General features: G+C 41.1%; 1 protein-coding gene across 1 annotated transcript in view; it reads right to left on the reverse strand.

The window, feature by feature from the left end:
* The window catches only part of LOC143414988 (serine/threonine-protein kinase BRSK2-like), a gene marked incomplete at its 3' end in the record, with an annotated part of 96,356 nt that overhangs the window by 20,336 nt on the left and 54,920 nt on the right, over positions 1 to 21,100 (reverse strand). The window contains 1 exon segment of the mRNA XM_076880330.1: positions 228 to 322. Coding sequence (XP_076736445.1) covers positions 228 to 322 — 95 coding nt within the window.

Consider the following 21,100-nt stretch of genomic DNA (forward strand, 5'->3'; position numbering starts at 1 on the left):
ACATGCAATGCTAAATATTATTCACATAGAAAAAAAGAACAGTGCATCAAACTCCTAACTCCTGTACATGGGACAATGCACTCATGACAGACAAGACACGGCCAGTGATTTTGCTTTTCTCTCCAAATCCCACTGACATGACCGGGAACCAGGTGATGAACTAGAACCCCAACTAAACCACATGAGCCGGGGATGACTGCATACGCAGAGAGTAAAATTGGTCTTACCTTCATAAGAACTGACTCACTGAGCTTTTCTCTGTTGACAATCTTTATGGCAACTTTCTGGTTTGTGACACAGTGGACACCCAGCTTCACCAGACCTGAAACACAAAAACGTAAATAAATTTCACATCAGTCGTCATTTCTTCATATTCTGAGTCACACTCGGAATATGCAAACTCATAACAAAAACATTTGAACAGAGGTTTTCATGGCAGGACGAAGTCTAACCATAGCTGACCATCATAGAAAGAAAACCCCGAACAATGAAGACGATGTGAGCAAGCACTTGATGGCAGTAAGATGGAAGAACTCCCTTTGAAGCAGGAACAGACCTGCATCAGGAAGGGGTTTCTATGAGCCGCTGTGGGTGGGGATAAGGTTGGGGTTGTTGTGTCACACAAGTCCTATATAAAGTTTTGTTAGACAATGTAGTCCGTAACTTTCTGAAGCAGATGTACTCGAGGTGCCCTTTCCTAAGTTTAGTTCTCAAAGTCTTACCTTATTTTATCTGTTTTTGAAGAAACGAGTCACAAAAAATATAAAACAAATAATTTGTTTTGATGTATTTCAGAACAAAGATGAAAGAAAACCACAAATCCTGATACAGGATTTTTTTTCATAGTTTAAAAGGAACGATTTATAATACTACACACTGATCCCAAACCACACAACTGCATATTAACATTACATATAAATATATACATTTAAAAAAATAATGCATAGAATCAGACATATCTGTTTCTTTCACCAGAGTATGGGAACAAACAAGCCCACTTCAGAATCAGAATCAATTTCTTCAATATTTTGAGTTTTAGGATTTTACCTATGTTCTTGTTCTAGTTCTGTAGTTCTGCTGGTACTGCTGGTATTTTATTGCAGCACTGGTTCTGTTGCCTAACACAGCGGTTCCCAACCCCTGGGCCACGGACCGGTAGTGGTCCGTGAGTCGTTTGAGGCTCGGGTGTGAAATTTATGGTTTTCAGGGTTTTTATCGTAAACTTGGTTTCCCTGGGTCTTTTCCCGTGTTGTAGTCGTGTGTCTTATTTTGAAAGAAATATTTGCGCGTTACCATAGCGACCAGAGCGCATTAAGGGGCAGAGAGGAGGACGTTACTCTCAGTGTTGTTGGCGCATTTCAGGAGGACGCTGCTAATAAAGTTACACAGTTAATTCACGTTTATTATTATATTTACAAATTACCACAGTTTTCGTATTGGTCGTATCATTTTATTTTGTTGTATTTATCGGCGACACCTTAAAGGACGGTCTGTGAAAATATTGTGTAATAATAATGGATTGCATTTATATTGCGCTTTTCTAGGCGCTCAAAGCACTTTACAATTCCACTATTCATTCACTCTCACATTCACACACTGGTGCAGGCAAACCACAGTTGTAGCCACAGCTGCCCTGGGGCAGACTGACAGAAGCTGCCATATCGCGCCATCGGCCCCTCTGGCCAACACCAGTAGGCGGTAGGGTAAAGTGTCTTGCCCAAGGACACAACGACCAGGACAGAGAGAGCTGGGGATCGAACCGGCAACCTTCCAGTTACAGATGAGCTTCCCAACCCCCGAGCCACGGTCGCATTAAACCGGTCTGTGGCGCAAAAAAAGTTGGGGACCGCTGTATCAGAGCATTGGTTCTGTTGCCTAACACATTCATTGACATAGGATCTGGAAGGAATATCTCTTTTATCCAAACAACAACTACTGCAACTGGTTACACATTAAAAGAAATATATGATAATTAATAAAACACTAAGACCCAGTAGCAGACTAAAAGTGAAGTTAATGATTCTAGTTTGCACATGTATAGCTGGCTTTACTACAAGCTGATATAAACTCAGCTTTGTTAACCACATGGATAAAAATGTCACCGGCTTACATCTCCCAGGTTTCTTTATCACTGTGTACTTCTGAGAGCTGCCCTGATGTTATTCCACCATTCCAACAGAAATGTCAACACATACTACCTTTATCTTATTACAGTCGCAATGACTCCATTCATCTTTATCAAAGCTCCGACACCAGGGGACTATATTTTACTTTGTGCTGAAGGTCTTCAGACAGCAGTGGAAATGCCACTGTGCATATGCACCTCTTTATTACGTGGCGCTGCATATATATTTCACAGGAGATGAGTGTGTCACTATTTGAAAGGTGATTTCCCTGCGGTGGTTCACAAGGAAGCGAGCGGAGCCGCGAGCAGCGGGGGTCTCTGGGCCAATATGGCAGCCTGGGGGCTCTTTTATGTCACCAGTTAGAACTGAAATGGCTTCCTGCGTGACATTCGCCGAGTCTTATTGATCTTGCTGTCAGAGAGGCTCGAGGACGGCTACAACTGCTTGCCATAATTCAGGACTAAGAAAGCCCTATAAAGGTTGCTCTGTATGAACACATTCAACCCAACAAGTTATGATAGGTGCTATAGAGGAGAGTACTCTGTGAGAGCTGAGCAGAAAGTAGCAAACTAGGAAGCAGAGATACTGTACCTACAGCTTAAATGTCTTGAATCAGCTATTGCGTGCTTTCAGAAAATTATAATTTTTATTTTTAATGTGAGCATCAAGCAATTATTGTTCCACTTGCACAGCATCATAAAGGGCTCATGACTGGCGCTGAACATCAGAGGAAATAACCACCAACTTTGGTCTTTTTGGTAGGGCTGTGCGATATGACCAAAATCTCATATTTCGATATACGACATTTATTGTCCCGAAAACGATATAAATCACAAAAATGTTAAATTTTCTGTAAATTCTGTGAATCTCAGCCAACTCGACTCGAAGTGTTTCCAGCTGGGCGTCGTGTACCTGGAGTCGAGTGTTTTGACCGATGCATGAAACTGTACATTTTTAAGGCACAAGTTGGAATGGCCGCCATTGTCTTTGTGAGTATTTATTACACGCCGTGCGTCGGGGAAAAGTCTGTTCTAACATTTGGAGCGCCTGCCGGATCTTTTTTTTGCTTCTCATCCGTAAACTCTCTGCACACTCTTTCACGTGATTCTTGCATCGGTGGTAGAATTTAACACGCGTTTGTAATGACGCTAGTTCAGTTTACAACAGAGCTCATTCGCTCGGTCAGCAGATGGCAGTATCCTCGTACACTGGGGAGTAAACTGCCATTAAACGAACAGAAGAAGAAGAAAACATCTGCACATGCGCAGTAAGGATCGGGGAGTCCTGATCCGTAACTATCTTTTTATTTTTCGTTTTTGTCTACATTGTACTGAAATGCTTCATTATTGCAAGCATTTTAAGAGATACTTGTTATTCTTAACATCTTAACAGATACTCTGACCCATAACTATCGGAAAATGCTTTGAGCGGCAATAGTGGCCTTTTGCACGTGCGTGGTACGGATCGGGTTTACGGTACGGATCGGGTAGTGACAGGTCCCACATGCTGATATTACCGTCGTTGTTGCTAACGGCAACACGTAAAAACAGTCGCTTGTCCGTCCATAGTGTGGTTATTTTAAATATAAGAGAAAAAGAGAACTTTAAGAAATTAATATAGCCGCTACACTGACCATCAAAACCATGAAAAAATAAACAGTTTATTTTGCGACACCATGAAACAAACGATAGCGTGATATGAAACGACAGACGTTTTTATATCGTCATCTGATATATACCGTTATATCAAACAGCCCTACTTTTTGGTACAGTGATAACAAAGAGAAACATCCAAAGTAAAAGTCAGGAGAAACTCCCATCAAATAGTCCTAAAAAATTAATAAAGATGAAGAAACCAAACAAACACGAAAACTCCACCAGGTAAAACAAGCAAGTCACATGTTTAGCATAACTATGCGCTGTAGTAGTAGTAACCAGTGACAACCGGCGATGACCAAGCAGAAATCATAACTACGACTCTTTGCAATCACACCTTTACTGCTTTTGTAGAGGTTAAGTAGCACCCAGGTGCTGCCAATCAATTACACTTGATTACCTGATCATCCGCCAGTATGACCACTGAGTTCTAGAAGTTAGTTGGTTTGGAGCATTCACCACAACCAGTACAGTGAATGCCCCATGAACTTCACCTTGGAGATCCCTAAAAAAGACATCCACCTTGGTCCCTAATGGACATAAATGTCCATTCCCCAAAAAGTGCAATAAAAATCTTATATATTAATATTTTTTTCCACTTTAAATTGGTCAGTCTTTTAAAACTACTTCTCCCTGAAATATTCATATAAAGTTTTAATTATATTTTCGTTGTTTTAACCCTTTAAATCCCAGTTTTACTTCATGAGCGCCCTGTTTTTTTAGCCCCCAAAAACAAAAAAACTCAATATTTAAAAAAAATAACATTTGAAGTAATATTTGATTGTTATTATAATTAGGCCTTTAGATGGGTCAAAGATTGGCACCAAAATTCATTTTGACCTGCCATTATTTTTTTTGCAGGAGCACATTAAAAAATGCATGCCTAAGGACAATTCCCCAAAAAGTGCAATAAAAATATTAAATATTAATTTTTTTTTTCACTTTAAATTGGTCAGTCTTTTAAAACTACTTCTCCCTGAAATATTCATATAAAGTTTTAATTATATTTTCGTTGTTTTAACCCTTTAAATTACAAAAAAACTAAAAAAAAAAACTAAAAAACTAAATATTTTCCCAAAAAAACATTTGAAGTAATATTTGATTGTTATTATAATTAGGCCTTTAGATGGAATAAAGATTGGCACCAACAGTCATTTCGATCGCCTTTTTTTTTTTTTTTTCAGGACCAGAAAATGGTCTCCAGGCGGCAAATGCTCCTCCTCTAGGCTGAAATAAGTGCATGTTGCCGGGGTAAGTCGCAACGATCACCGGGGCACGATCACCGGGGACTGCTTTTTCCAGCCCACACGTCCGATACCACGTGACAACAAATACGTCATTTCCTGTTGACTAAAAAAAAAATGCACCCTCTCATGGTCCTAGGGACCAAAAAATGGTCCCGCACGATCAGCGGGCGAAGCCGCTGCTGCACGCCGGAAATGAGGCTTCATTTCCGGCAGGTCTGTCCAAGCAGCCCGCTGTTTTCCAGCAGAGGTCAAATGTGAAGCAAGGGCGCCACCCGGTGGACAAATAAAAAAATTACAACTCTAAGGCCTGTAGTCCAAAACGAAACCTAAGCTGGAAACCTGACGATCCCTTTGACCGTAATTTTTCTGGCGTGAAAAATAGCGTTTATAATGGGTTTCAATGTGGACATTTTTGTCCAAAGGGACTAAGGTGGATGGATTTCTGTAACTTAGCCATTTTAGGCTGATTTAATGAATTGACACCACAATTAAAAAAAATAAGTAAAAAAAACATTCTTTGACAAATTTGGCTATATTCCACTCAACACAGTGAAGATGGTTTAAAACTAAAAATGCAAAAGACAATAAATGTCCTTAAGACCCTCCAAGGGTTGGTCAGACTGTGCAATGGTCAGACAAATGGTAAAAAAGCCAAGACCTACATGTCAAAATCTAACATTCATAACTAACCTCCAGGCTTTGTTATCATACAATTAGAAAAGGACTGAGTAAGCATGGCTGGTTTAAGGTAGATGTCTTCTTTTTCTCTAAAAAGATGTGTGAGATTTCAGGTCTGTCAAGCTACATCTGAATAAACCACAAAATGTCTTTTGGACAGACAAGACCACAATGACGTCTGGTCATAACATACAGCGTTATGACCATAACGCACGGCTTGTTTTTCCACCGCATGTCCAGGGCACATTGAGGTAACCGAGTCAACCTTCAACTCCTTTTTATCCCAAAGCAGAGTGACATGCATGCGTCTGTTCAACAGCTAAAGCTTGGCTCATTGGGCCATGTAACAGGACACTGTTCCCAAGCACACCAGAAAATCTACAACAGAATGGCTGAAAAACAAAAGAATCAAGGTGGTACAACTGCCCGCTAAAAGTCCAGACCTCAACCCAACTGAAATGCTGTGGAGGGATATTTGGAGAGCTGTGCATACATGAATGCCCACAGTCCTAAATGAACTCAAACAATGACACAACAAAGAGTGGGCTAAAATTATGTGAGAGACTGATAAAGGCATATAGGAAATCGTTACATCAAGCTATTGTAGCTAAATGTGATTGTAAAAGCTACTGAATCACAGAGTGTATTCCATTTTTTATGTTTTCTGACATGGAGTACCTCAGAATTGAAGATGTACTTTTTTTTTTACCTTGACTGTACAGAGCAAACCATCTCCTGCATTGTAAAGTTCAGCACAGCAGTGCTATAAGAGAATGTCCCACAGGTTGTGGATCATCTTCCATTTTGGAGGGTTACCTTATAATGTAGGCATTTTTCTTACATTGCCACTGAACTGGTCTTGTTCCACAAAATAAAAGAAAGTGAATGCATAATGCATATGTTGAACAGGAGCAGGAGCAATGCAAAATGCATTATTCCAAATTCATACCAGACTACAACTCCAAACAATCCAACGGTAAATTCCAATACATGTAATGGTTGCGTAAATGTCCATATATCTCTTACTTCCCAAAGGCACATTAAACAAACTGGTCACTTATTGATTATCATACTTGTTATTAGGCTCTCTTGCACAGCATGTCTTTATCCTGTCTTCCTTCTCTCACCCCAACCGGTCGCAGCAGATGGCCCCGCCCCTCCCTGAGCCTGGTTCTGTCAGGCTCAGGTTCCCACTGTCACCAAAGTGCTTGTTCATAGGCGGTCATATGATTGTTGGGTTTTTCTCTGTATGTATTATTATAGGGTCTACCTTACAATATAAAGCACCTTGAGGCGACTGTTGCGATTTGGCGCTATGTAAATAAAACTAAACTAAATTGAATTGCTTATTGTCATTTTGAGTTAGTTCTGCTGCTGAACTTCTCTCTGATCACATCACTCATTAGAAAACCTTTCCATGTGTATATGGCACATAAATCTAAGAAGTCTACCCAATGAAATGAGGTTTCTCACTGAAGTTGTAGTGCAGTAATGTTTCAGCCCCTGCACCTCTATGAAAGGTATTTAAAGTGTATGTTATAGCTACATGGGCCCAATGAAGGCGATAAAGATGACTCATTTCCACTAAAAACACAGCTGTGTCCCGATAGTCTTCTTCACAGTTTTTCCTCCATCTTATAATTACTCCTCTGACACTGTAATGTGACTTTGTCTCAACAGAAAGCTATACGTTTTTAATTCTATACAGTATGAAAACAGTAAAAGCACTTTATGTTGAACAGTTTTCACTGTTTCTCTGTTCTTACAATCATAAAAAACAACTCCCAACTAGGCCCTTATGTAAAAACTTCTGACATTTCCATGTTACACAACAACCGCTGTTTCTCTCATTCCTGTATAATTCAGCAAGGAAGCGTCCGTAAAAGCTTGTACCTTTGCCGTTTGACACAGCCCCATCGATGTGCACACGCTGGTCTTTTTTGGTTATTTATGAAGGAAAGTTGAGTTTAGATCCTGGAACTTTACCCACCAGTCAAGGGACCCTATATGAAGTGTTATTCCTTTGGGAATAGTTCCATGAAATTGTGCTTAGATATTGAAGAATATTCCTTAAACTTTGTGCGAGAATGAGACATTTTCATGGCTTACATGGCACGTTTAATGGAGCTTTGGCAAATCTCGTACATTAGAACATTTTAAGATGACATTTTTACAAAATGCATTTAGACCTAGAGTCAGACAGTCCTCGTCAGTCATCTAAAGTACTCTATTAAATGTAATATTCTATCTATTAAATGCTTTTCTTAACAGGGAGAACATTTTGCATGCACTTAATGAAAGACTAAGAGATTTTTCAGCTTTTTCTTATGTTTTTAAAAAAATATAAGCATAATTTTAGCAGATGGTTTCTGAAGTAATTTATGTAATATGTGCATTATGTTACAAAGAGTTTCCTGCAAAGGAACCAGAAACCAGAAGATAAAAAATGCAAAAAATTATTTAAAGCATCAGAACAGCATAAATAACTGTACATTATGTTTTCGAGGTTAAATGATTTGGAAAATGCTGCTTGCTGGAAGGGGAAAAGTGCACAGCAGCCACAGTGGAAGCTTATTTCACATCACCTTCTGTGAGGCTGAGTGTGATGTGAAGTGTAGCGCTGCGATGTAAATATAAAGGACATTACAGGAGAGGAACATCATCAGCGAGTGTCGTACAATAAAATACAGTTTTCTCCTTTGCAACATGAAACATCCAGACGCACAAACATCAGAGACAACAATGGAAAGATGTGTGGGAGCTGAAGCTTTCACGACCTGTTTCATTGTTTAGGATTATGTTTTAAATGGTGCTGTCAGCGTTAATCTCGTTAAAATGACGTTAACGCCATAACCGCATTAACGCAGCAAATCTCCGTTAATGAGTTACTGTGGATCGTCCCGAGCATGAGGCGGCACGGCGTTACCGCCATGGGCGGCGGGCGGCCACAGTTTTGCTTATTGCATTTAAATATGACTTCAGGTGCCCGGTTAAGTCACGTTGGATAAATCGACATTAGCTTACAGCTTTTTATCTTTATTTTGAATTTCCCCCATCCATTATAGTCCAACAACAAACATGGAAGGATATGAAGTTTTAAAAATTACTGGCTTATATTACTTTTAACTCAAATTAAAGACATATGGATTTACATTTAGAATATATCTGATAGGTTTCCATAGTGCACTGTTAGCTCAAAACAATTATCCATCGCATTATCTTGACCACAGTTCAGCGGCTGGAGCCTATCCCAGCTGTCACAGGGCGTGAGACGGGATACAACCTGGACAGGTCACCATCACAGGGCCAACACTGAGACACAGACAGCCATTTACACCAACACACTTAAACTGAATTAGGATCAGCATGCATCTCCTGGGAGTACCCAGGACAACCCAGCAGATACGGGGGAATATGTAAAATCCTACAGAAAGAATCTATCCAGCTGGTAGATTCCTATCAGCAGTGTGCTGTGAATAACTGTCCCAGATTCCATTTCTTCAAAATGAAGTGGTAATGGACTAAAGAACACCTTTAAAACACAAACACTGACCGCTGCTGCTCCATGTTCAGTTTGAACTCATTCACTACGCAGACCTGAAGCTTCAACATTTCACAACGGAACAGCAGATTACAAATTTACTGTATTTTGACTCTTAAGAAAAGTGTTTTTAACTTACATGAACTCTGACGAATGAATCATTACGACTGTTTGAAGCCACAACTGACTCAGTTTCATTGATTTCTCTCCCCTCGATCAGTTTGGTCCTCTGTGCTGAATCAGATCAATAATGTCCAGGACTTGTGAACTCTGCAGACTGAGCTTCTGCCAGAGGGGATGTGCCCTCGAGTCTTAAACTCCTGTCTCATTAAACCTTCTGTGTTTTCTCTCTGTGCTTTGGAGCTGAAAGCACAAATTGCTTTCAAAGTCCCAATTAAGGTTCTTTAATGAATACACACATATAATAAATCAGGCAGTGGAATCCAAAAAGTCAAAGACTACATGCGTATGGTTTTCAATGGCCACTTCACCTCCGATAGAGCACTTCTGGCATCTAATACATTTTAGATAAATAACGCAGGTCTGGGTTAGTTTCAGACTGAGAAGTTGTGTTCTGAATATTCTGAACAAGGCAGATTCAAGGCTATGACTGGAGTAATCTCCATAGCAACTCCTAATAAGACTCATGAGAATTGCAGTACTTAATGGTTTTGAGCAACTGAAAAATTACCATTTCTCACAAACAAAGCTGGAATATTTATAAATGGCATCTGTTAAATAACCCTCGGGTATGATTTACTCCTACAGGACTCTGATGTTATTGTTAGCTCTCCACATTAAAGCATTTAGAGGCCTAGGTCGATTAAAAACCCTAAAGAGAGTTTTTCCCTCCTTGTTTGAGGCTGTTGGACATTAAGCAGTGATTTTTGTTCGCTTGTAGCCTAATTGGAACCAACACATCAGCTGATAATTATTCTGACATGCTCAAGATAACGGCTGGAAATTCACTTTAATGAACTTCTGTGTCATTCCACCATCTATTTTCTAAAGTATGTATATAAGATATAAGCCTCGCTAATCTGCTTATTAGACAAAAATGGTGGTAATTTTTTAACCCACTCGATATTTCAAAACAGTTACATTTGAACTGAAACAGATGTTGTCGTTTGTCGGTAGTGAAATAACAAAGTAGCCAAAGGGCCGAGGCTCAGCCTGGGTTCAGCCTTTTTTTATATGATTTTTTGCTTTCTTCTGATTTTCAATGCAGCACCATATACCACCTCGCAACTGCAAGATTTCTCCAATCAGTTGGGGAATACACATTTTTCCCTGGCAACCAGTAGCTGCCAGATGGTTGCCAACTGGTCTCTGACTTTACCTTAAAATTCTGTCGTACTCTTTAATATAGTTGAGACAGCTGCAGCGCCCCCCTAAGGAAGACAAGTTTGCACTGGTTACTTTTAAAGACTAATACAACAGGAACAGCAGACTTTAACTTTCCATGAAGCTGATTGTAAATGACACAAACTTTCTCCTATGATGTGACAAAAATCTGAAAAACCTTAACTGTCAGCTAACAGTCAACTAACAGATCAGCTGTTTCTGGTGACCTCAGCAGTTACACACATGCACACACATCACCAAGTTATTTAGAGACGGTAATGTATGCATAAATATAGAATACACACTGTATGCTTCATACATGTTTACAGCGAGTACCACAGTTGAAACCAAGCACACCATTGTTTTTCTTGTGACATTACCAATAAGTTGCGTCACATGGCCCTCGTCCTATTGAAAAAACAAAAGTTGTATCCAAGATGGCCGACTTCTAAATGGCCACCTTGGTCACCACCCATCTTGAGGAGTTTGCCCCCTCACATATACTAATGTGCCACAAACAGGACTTTAATATCACCAACCATTCCCATGTTATTACTGTGTATCCACATAAATGGCCCACCCTGTACTATCGTGACAACTCCCCTTACCTATAGTGAGGTATGGTGAACTGGAGGGCAATTGGATGCATATGATGACATAATTTACATTTATTGTCCCTGAGAACAAAAGAACCCTCTGTGATGTTGGCATTGGCACATTTTTTGGGAGACATTCCCAAATGAAGTTCACTGGCCAAACCTTTCTGACTCTGAGTGGGGCTCCTTCGCTCATACCTGCCTGACAGGACCGTATTAAGGACATCCACGCTGTATGTAAACATACAGATCCAATAATATAGCTTCTGGCTCACAGGCATAACTTGTACTTCCATATTTGTACCTCCTTATGTCATTTGAAACTTTTGTAATACAAATATCCACCATTGTAACAGGATATATCTAAATAAGAGTCAAGTGATAACTGAACTGAAAAGTGTAAAACTATTTTCTTTTTTGGTTCAGATACATTTTTTCTACCACACAGCTCTCAGAACCCGGACCTACAGGCCACAGCCGGTCACCCACACATACTTCAAACTATGAAGTAACAGCCAAGTAAAGTCAGCAGTTAACAGTCTGATACTCATCACAGTTCAGGCAGCAATTTCACAAGGAGCGTGATTTAGACGCTGGCCCACTACATATAGTTTCGATCTGTGAAAGTCAAAAGGCCTCCAAATCTTACCTTTAGAAGAGCCGACCACATGATAACGACACTCAGACCAAAACAGACAAGCAAGCACTAAGTGAAGATGATCCACGGATCCTGGAGTTTCTAAAAGTAAATGTATTCTTCGATATCGGTAAGGTTAGACTGCTGGAGTGGTGTTGATTGGACATGAAGCTCTATTGGCTGAATCCGCTCCCATGAGCTCATTGCGGGAGCGCTGCATAATGTTAAAATGTCACAGTCCTGCCCCTTTTGACGTTGGTGATGACAGTGGCACTGATGAATGCAACACAGAGAAAGATTCATCTAGCCACCACGGTGTCACCCACTGGTCCTGCTTTGAACCCTGAGGATGAGCATTTTCATTGTTGCCATCTTGGTGTCTCCTGTGATGGGTGATGGGCAGCTCAGACTGAATTTGGATGCCCATTGACTAATGACTTGGAACCAGTACACTGTTAACCAGTGAGTCCTTCTTTCTGACATTCAAAATATATGAATATAATTTACAAAATGGACTTAAGGTTCATTAAATGTGTCCCCAAACGAGGAATTTTCTTTTTGCAACCAAACTATTACCACCTCTGAAGTTGGTGTCCGTACCGCATAAAGACCTACTAAATCATCCATCTGTACAATCCTCACCGACTCCAGCTTCCTGTACATTCAACATTAACATCCTGAAGGGAGACATTTCTCATGCCAAGCTGCAGCACCGAATGCAAACGTGAAGCACAACAGCTTTGTGATACACAATACCAATCAGAGCCCGGCTGATGTATCAAGAGAGATCAAGAGAAAACTTTAAAATGGGAACTGTCAGTGGGGGGTGGGGGACAATGGGGCACAGAGAAAATGAGGGGAAAACGCTTGTCATTTAGCAGCAGACCTGCATGTGTGGGACTCAGCAGGACTCTGATGGAGTTTCCTGCTTGTCTGGGAGCCATCTGTATCTGTCCGACCAGATTGATGAGCACACTGCTTCTCATTTTTGAGTCAGATCTGCCAACCGCTAAACACGAGTTCTGGCCTATTTACATCTTATTACAGAGATCGAGAACATCCTTTTCCCTCATACACCCAAACAGAATAAACATAAGAGTCGATACGTATTCATTTCCCTGCCTTCATATCAACACGAGCACATATTGATTTATCCTCACGTCACCCCTGTAATTGCCCACCTCGCTGTCAATCATTTTGATGCAAACCCCTTTTGTTCCAACCAATCGTCTGAGTCAAATTCCCCCGCTGCTCTGGAACATTGATCGACTCCAGCCTCAGGTTTACCAAAAAGGCTGAGTGGTGAGTGGTCATCGTAGCAACCAGGCCTGGAGGAAATGCTCGATGTCATGGGTGCCAACTGAGCCTAATGAGATCATATATACAGAAATGGGCTTGAACATTGATTTCATACCATGAATGAAGCCTTGGACATAGTTTTCTCACTCCTGGCTCCAGATCAGTACAAAAAAAATACTGAATTTCGGTAGATCAGGTTTGGTGGGATAGCTGTGGTTTTGGGCTTCAGTTGATATTTGCAGCAACTGAATAAAAACTGTGGCGTTCCTGAGAAACAGAAGATCTAGTCAGAGACATTTCAGTCCAGGCATTTTTTAAAGCAAAGTTCTAGATGTTCCCTGGATTTCAGGTTTGTAATGTCAAACTTAACACGCGCATAGAAAAAGAAAAACACTCATCTGTAACTGTGATATCAGGATTGCATTCGTTTTACTCAAGAACAGGGAAAAGAAAGATTCAGAAAGATTTCTGAACAGTCAAAACTTGCTCAGCACTCGAGCTGACTTCGATCGGGCCAAGTTGATCTAATATTAATGTCTCAAGATGTCCTGCTTGTTAATGGACAAAAAATGTCGCCAACATAACTGACAGAAATCTTTTGGTTTCTTCGTCCGATCAACAGAAAACCTAACACAATATATTTAGTTGTGTTTTGTTTACGATGAAACAAATCCGACTGAAAGGAACGTGAGGACACCAATGAGAACCAAATGGGTCCAAAGATATTTATGGTGATTTTCAAACTAAAACCTAAACAAATGGAGACAAACGCAGTGCAGACAGCAGCCTGATCGTCCACCAATTAATGCGTTTCGTTGTTCCCTCTGCTTTGGTTGGATTAATCTCGCCATCTGTGTCAAAAAAATATATTTTTCCCCCGCAGCGATGATAGCGACACACCAGGTGATAACAGCTGATGGAAAGGTCATCCTGAATCATTGCAGTTATATATCGACAAAGCAGACCGGTGACATTCAGCAATTCAGCATCCTTCTGTCAGCCTTCATTAGGATGTATACGTATCAACTCTAACAGCCGAGCCAAAGACACCGGGCAACAGCTGATAGCTCAGACATCCAATCACCTCTCGACTGTTTGACAATTAAAGAAAATAAGACCAACAGGCAACATAGTTACAGCATATCTATGTCAAGGTTAGCCTCCCCTCCTTCATCATTTCCCTTGTGCTCCCCTGATGATATGAATTTACTCAATATCCTTCTTCCTCCACATTCTCACAAAAACAACTCCCCTTTCTCCATTAATGAGGTAATTAATAAAACCAGCTCCTCCTTTTCCCCCCATCTTTTCTTATGGAGTGAGAGGGGGAGGAGAAGAAAATAATAAGAGGAAAGCAGGTCAGGCCTCAAGAGAGGGAAGCAAAGACAGAAAGCATGGAAGCTTTTGTGCAGCGTTGAAGCTAAAACGCAGGTCGCCATCAGTGACAAACAAGATCCATATCAGTATGTTTGGGTAATGTATGCAAATTTGTACATAAGTATGATAATCTGCAGCCGGAGGTGGCACAAATCCCACGTGTCCTACTTACTGTAAAACAACATGAAGAAATGCTGCAATAAAATTATGCAGCACTTCCTTAATGTAAAATATTTCTGTTAAAGTCCTCTGTTGTTTTTTTACTGAGCCTGGGAAAAATCTGGCTGATGTCATAATGATGTCAAAAGGGTTATCTCTACTATTTCTACTTAGACTTTTAATAGGACCCCGGTGCAAACTGAGGATGTGCAGTTTAGCAAATGTGTCATTCAGTGGGTAGAAGGGATAACAGGAAATATTGTAGTAGCTGCATTATAGTGAATGGCCCAGAAAATGTTGTGCATTCATTTCTTTCTTAGAACAAGCAAAGCTTTTGGGAGAAGAGAATAAGAAAACCTTGAGTGTAGGAAAGGGTTAAGGTATAAAGTGTTATCGTAGGCAGTAAGGAAGGATATGTGGCATGTGTCCTAAACTGCTAAAACCAAATGTATACAAGTGGTTACTTAACATTAACTTAACAAGTTAACATTTGTGTAGCTTATATTTACAGTTCCTCAGTATTATGTCTTCAAGCTCATGATTCAACCATCCGTCTCCATCTGGACGCAGGGTGAGATACTGCCCGAGTGTTGTCAGTCGATTAGAAACCACGAGCCTCAGCTCTATGGGCTGCAAAGGAGAAGCTGAAGATGACGAAATTACAGTAAATTACAGTGAAGAGTGCGCTTTAATGGCCCACTGTGGATGAGTTAGCTTCCCGCAGCGAGAGCTATTAGCAAGTGGAGGTCAACACCGAGAGCCACACACACACACACACACACACACACACACCACAGTGGGGCTGAGTTGTAAAGCTAACATTATATGAAAAATTCTTCTGCTCTTTAAGAAACTAAGTTTCCATAAAAATATAGTGTAAATGTCGATAAGCAGCTGCTGGTACTAAAAGCACACAGAGAGATGGCCGTCGGGCTGACAGAGCAAATGGACTACAGTCAGTAGCTGCAGTCAAACACAGTGGAGTTGGATCAGCCGTGGACAGCTCTGTTCTGGATGGAATCAAAAGATGACAAAAAATAAACATTCAAATTTGGCACCGTGAGAATACATGGTCGGCCCATCCAAGTAAAATCTATATCTGGGAAATCCTACAGTCTTCAAGGCAGGTGGCCGTCCAACACCTGACCAATAGCTTTGCATGTTTGCTCCCATCTCATCTCTGTCCATTAAATCCACTGGAAAAAACATTCCCACATACTGTTGGCTAGGGCTGCTCGATTATGGCAAAAATGATAATCACGATTATTTTCACTGAAATTGAGATCTCGATTATTTGACGATATTTATTTAACAATAACAATGTATTGGATAATGACTTTAAAGGGGCAGGGATAGCTCAGTAGGTAAAGTGGTCACCCCATGATCGGAAGGTCGGCGGTTCGAATCCACTTAACGGCTACCCTGAGGTACCCCTGAGCAAGGTACCGTCCCTACACACTGCTCCCCGGGCGCCTGCTTAGTGGGCTGCCCACTGCTTCACTGAGTGAATGGGTCAAATGCAGAGAAAAACAAGTAATTTCCCCATGGGGATCAATAAAGTATCCATTATTATTATTATTATTATTAAAGACTGTCAAAAAACAATATAAAATAGTGTGCAAATACTGATAACAGTGCAAATGTTTGCAATATAAAAAATAAATGAAATGTAAACATCTGTGTTTAGTGAACTTTGCAGTGTTGCTCTGTGGTGCAGCTACGACACTGTAGCAAAGTTTTCACACTGTGTCTACTTGATCCACGTCTGACTGAACCCATAATGTTTCCACACCACTGAAGTTTTTTTTACCTCTCTTTTCAACCAACGGCAGTCACTCTCCTCTCCAAATAACTTCTTAGCTTTCCGAGCTTCCCTCGGGTCCTCTTAATCAGCGGTCCCCAACCCCCGGGCCTCGGACCGGTACCATCGTTTGGTACCGGGCCGCGAGAGTTGAGGCTCAGGTGTGAAATGTACGGTTTTCAGGGTTTTTATCGGTTTTCAGCGTTATTTTGTTATCGTTTTTATCGTTTACTCTGTTTTTCTGGGTCTTTTCATGTGTGTTATGAATAAATTCTCTTTTTTTCGGTACCAGTACTAGTTTTATTTTGTTGTATTTATCCGTGACACCTTAAAGGCCGGTCCATTGTCGGGCATAAACCGGTCCGTGGCGCAAAAAAGGTTGGAGACCGCTGCTCTTAATTGTTGTGACACGTGTTCGAAACGCAGAGAGGTGCGCTCGATTTGCCACACGGAGCAAGGCAAGGCAAGGCAAGGCAAGTTTATTTGTATAGCACAATTCAACAACAAGGTGATTCAAATTGCTTTACAGAGACATTAGAAACAAGAACAAATAAAAGCAGCGCGAGAGTAAAGCACGAGGGAGGGGCTAATAATCGGCTCAGTCATTTTTAATGATCGTTGAAAGCCCAGATCGTAATCGAGATTAAAATTCGATTAATTGAGCAGCCCTACTGTTGGCATCTGTTTTTAGTCTCTGCCAACATTATGAATGACACAGCAGATTTATGCAGCATGCTGGAGTAGCGACCAAGCTTTATGTCTGACCATCTGAGCGCACCGTTGAATACCAAAGCCTTTAAAATCGACTCATATCAACATGAAGTCCTAAAAAGCTGCAGCAAATGAGCTGCTCCATGCTGCGGCGGCATTGTGCAGACATGAGCTGTGAGTACAGTATGACGTCCATACCCCCATTTTCAATTAAGCAACTGATGACACACAAGTGCTACTTTTAGAACACGGCTTCCTCTCGACTGTGAGCGGTGAAAGAAGATATAAAAGCTTCTTTTGTTAAAGCAGCTACAGTCGGTACATTTATCTCAACGGTGGATGTTTGGCCAGTTCTCAGCTGGCAAAAGGTGGATCGCCTGCTTCAGGCGGGATGAGGAGGTGGAGCTGAAGTTTCTGGGGTATAATAAAGCAAGCCCCACCTATGGCTACAAGCTGACTGATAGAAGCAGTGGAAATGTGTTTGTCTTGGCTGCCAGTTGTCTTTGGGAAAACAAATGTATGCCTTATGAATTATCTGAGCATATATGCAACTCATCCTCTGAAATATTTCTCTGTTTTGGCCTTTCTTTGAACAGAGATTTATCCCTGTGATCTAATCAGACTATCTGTCGATTATGCAGAAATATGAGGCACTTCTCTGTAACCTGGCCAAAAATTCCATTAGGCACATTCATTGCAGGTAGCCTAAGTCGTCATCATATTGCACTGTACTTAAAGTCCTTATAAGGAGGACACTGCAATGGCACAGAGCTCTGCAAAGTCTTTTTGAAAGCTCTCAGGCCATTTTAATGGCCACGAGTCTGCCTCGCTGCCAACATGGCATCAGATGCAAATCTCGTCACGACAAGAACGGCAAAAGTTCCAACTCTTCACTTTAATGACTTTGCTTTTATGTAACTCGCAGGATTGAGGGGGAAGCTGCAACATATAGTAATTAACCCACTGGAGAGAGAAAGAGCGCGAGCGAGCGAACAGGGGACCGATCCAAATCTGAGTAGGAGAAGAAGAAAAAACGATGAAAAGGGAGCTTCACATCAGCCACATGATGAAAGGAGAAGCAAAGGAGAGGAGGAGAAACACTTCTGACAATACAGAAAATTGGTGCTGATGCCAAGAGGTAGAACCAAACGCCCAGTTCTATGATGCAACCCCTCTCCAAACTGATTAGACTAAAACCTACTTGTCTTTTGTGCTTTTACTCTGAGGATGAGTTGACTTACATCTCCCAGAGATCTGCTTAAACCAGATTAAAACACTAAGTGTGAGGAGCTTTCAAAATCCACGACAACGTGTTGCAAGGGCGTAAAGTGGGGCACCTGCTCGCTTCCACCTCGTTTTCTCTGAACTCACTTACTGGACCAAATCTATCTTCAAACTCGACGGCATCACAGCATTTACGTTCTACTGATTGAACTGCGCATGCTTCCAGAGCCCCTGTGAGAATAAACTGTGTCACATAATGTGCCAAGCCAACTTGTTAAGAGTCCTCCATGCTGCGTACACCCTTATGTCCCTGCTTTGAGCTACAGAGGACACATCTGCATCACACTGAGATGCATGTAAGATACTAGATGAGCATCTTCGATGGTGAGGGGACCCTTCCACCAATACAGTTTAATCATAGATGACGATGATGATGAGCATTTGGATCGAGACTTTTCAGGACTTGATATCTGCCTCACATCTGTGACGTTGTCGACGGGATCATTTGAGACAGTCTCTTGGCTGGACCATTTTCAGTTTTTGCCACTGACGTTCCTCATCTTCCCTGTGATACTGTGTTTAAAACCTAACCATATATCTAGCTATTAAGTCGCACTTCATTAAATATGAAGTCCAACTAATTCTCCAGACACTAACGGTGCTTCTTTTAGAGCCAAAGTTATAGCAGTGCAGTAGAACCTCTTCAGTCAGGACATGGCCCACTAAGTCATGTTTAACTTTAGATGTCAATTAGTTTGGAATCCTCCTCATGGAAGTAGAGCTTTATTAGAACATCTCAAACAAGCATTTCGACTGCTCTCCGTAATTTGGAAAACCCGACTAAAGTCAGATTTAACAAGAAGGAGACCGGTCGTACTTTGGCTAAAGCAGGTGTAGCACCAGGTATGCTCCACTGAGCCTGTGACAGAGAAAGCACACAAAGCTAATCCTCTGCTGTATCTTTCACTTGTGCAGCGATGAGGCAGCCAGACTGACCATCGACTGATAGCTGCAGGCCACAGTGCAGTGAGAGATAAAGCATCATCCTGCTGCTAACGCTACACTTACACATACAGTAGGAGCCCATTTTATTGCAGAGAGTGGAAACGCGTTCCTTTCTCCTGCTCAGCATGAAGCCACTTTGAATTCAGGACTAATGAGTTTGTGATTTTCAATTTAAATCTTTCAACCTCCCCAAAGGGATTCATTTGCAGATGCAAACCCAGCTGCTTTTCCATACAGCTAAATTCTTGTTTTCGTAGCTTGAACATGAATAATGGAATAATTCTGCATCCTGTAACATTTGCTGCACCACTACCCCCACACTGACAGCCGATTACATTTCATTAACGACTGATGCTAATCCCGTACCAACACCAACAAATTCATTTCAGCATTTTCTGTTCTTCTTGTGTCTCCATCAGTAAATGTAAAGCTGCAGATGTGTGGAAGGACCGAGTCCAGCTTCTTGTAAGTTAGAATATTTGGAATAAAAACCATCTTAGAGTAGAACATAAGACTCATCAAGCGACCCACACAAGGATTGTACTTAGGTTAATGTGGTGGGTGTGGTTTGTGGCTCAGCTGCAGGGGAGGGGTAGAGCAGTGGGTTAATCACGCTTTCCCTTATTGGCTGCGGGGGACGGGGCGGTCACAGTACAGACTGAGGTCAGAGCTGGGCTGAGCAGGAGAGAGAGGCCGAGCAGAGCGACCAGCTCTGGACAGTGTGTGTGTGTGTGTAGGTGTGTGCGCGTGTGTGTGTAGGTGTGTGCGCGTGTGTGTGTGTGTGTGTAGGTGTGTGTGTGCGTGTGTGTGTGTAGGTGTGTGTGCGCGTGTGTGTGTGTGTGTGTGTCACGCTGGGGTCAGTGTAACAAAGACTTACAGGGACATATTTAATATATGTCAATATTAAAAGTGTGTAATTGTTTATCAAGACAGGATCTGTTCTGTAAATTTAAAAAAACAAAATACTACAGCCTGTAGTTCTGGTTTAAATTCAGCAAATTCTGGCAATGAGTGTAAAACGTGTGCTAATGTTTGATCGTGACCCATCTAACACCAAAATGCAGCTTTTGGGAACTTGCAACATGTTTATTTGACTCCAAACCATCTTTTCGTATACCGAAAAATTTATTCTGGTCCACGAATCAAACCAAAAAGAGAGTGAAGAATCTCTGCACATCCTCTGAAACACAAAACAGTAATCCTTGTCTCTGCATATTCAAAGAGCTACATGCTCATGGCTTTACTAAAATCAAACAGACTTTAATTTTTCACCTATTTTTCTTTCCAGGATGCTGTGAGATGGAAAAACAAAGTGCTGTATTGAGTGAAGTTATACTGAGATAGAGTCAAATAAAGTTCTTTTAGAATTCAGTCACATCAATCTGCAGTAAAATTCCTCTGGGCAAATCATTGTTAAGTATTAATTAACTTCTAAAATTGACTTCAGTTATACCGGGATACAAAAACTTTAACACCAGTCAGGTCTTAAGATGCTTCTAAGGTTTCCATTACCATTGTTTCTGTAAACATGAACATGTACAATGGGGAAAAATGCAAAATTGAAGCGATAGAAACTGTGACAACAAAAAAAACATTAATTTCAAAGCCTGCACAGAAACAGCGCTGTTACACCCAAACCATGGTTCATGGTTCTGGTCATTTCAATTTCAAGCTGAATTGAGTTCTTGACCTCAAAAATA

This window comes from Maylandia zebra, linkage group LG1 (genome assembly GCF_041146795.1).
Source record: "Maylandia zebra isolate NMK-2024a linkage group LG1, Mzebra_GT3a, whole genome shotgun sequence".
In the NCBI taxonomy this organism is placed as follows: domain Eukaryota; kingdom Metazoa; phylum Chordata; class Actinopteri; order Cichliformes; family Cichlidae; genus Maylandia; species Maylandia zebra.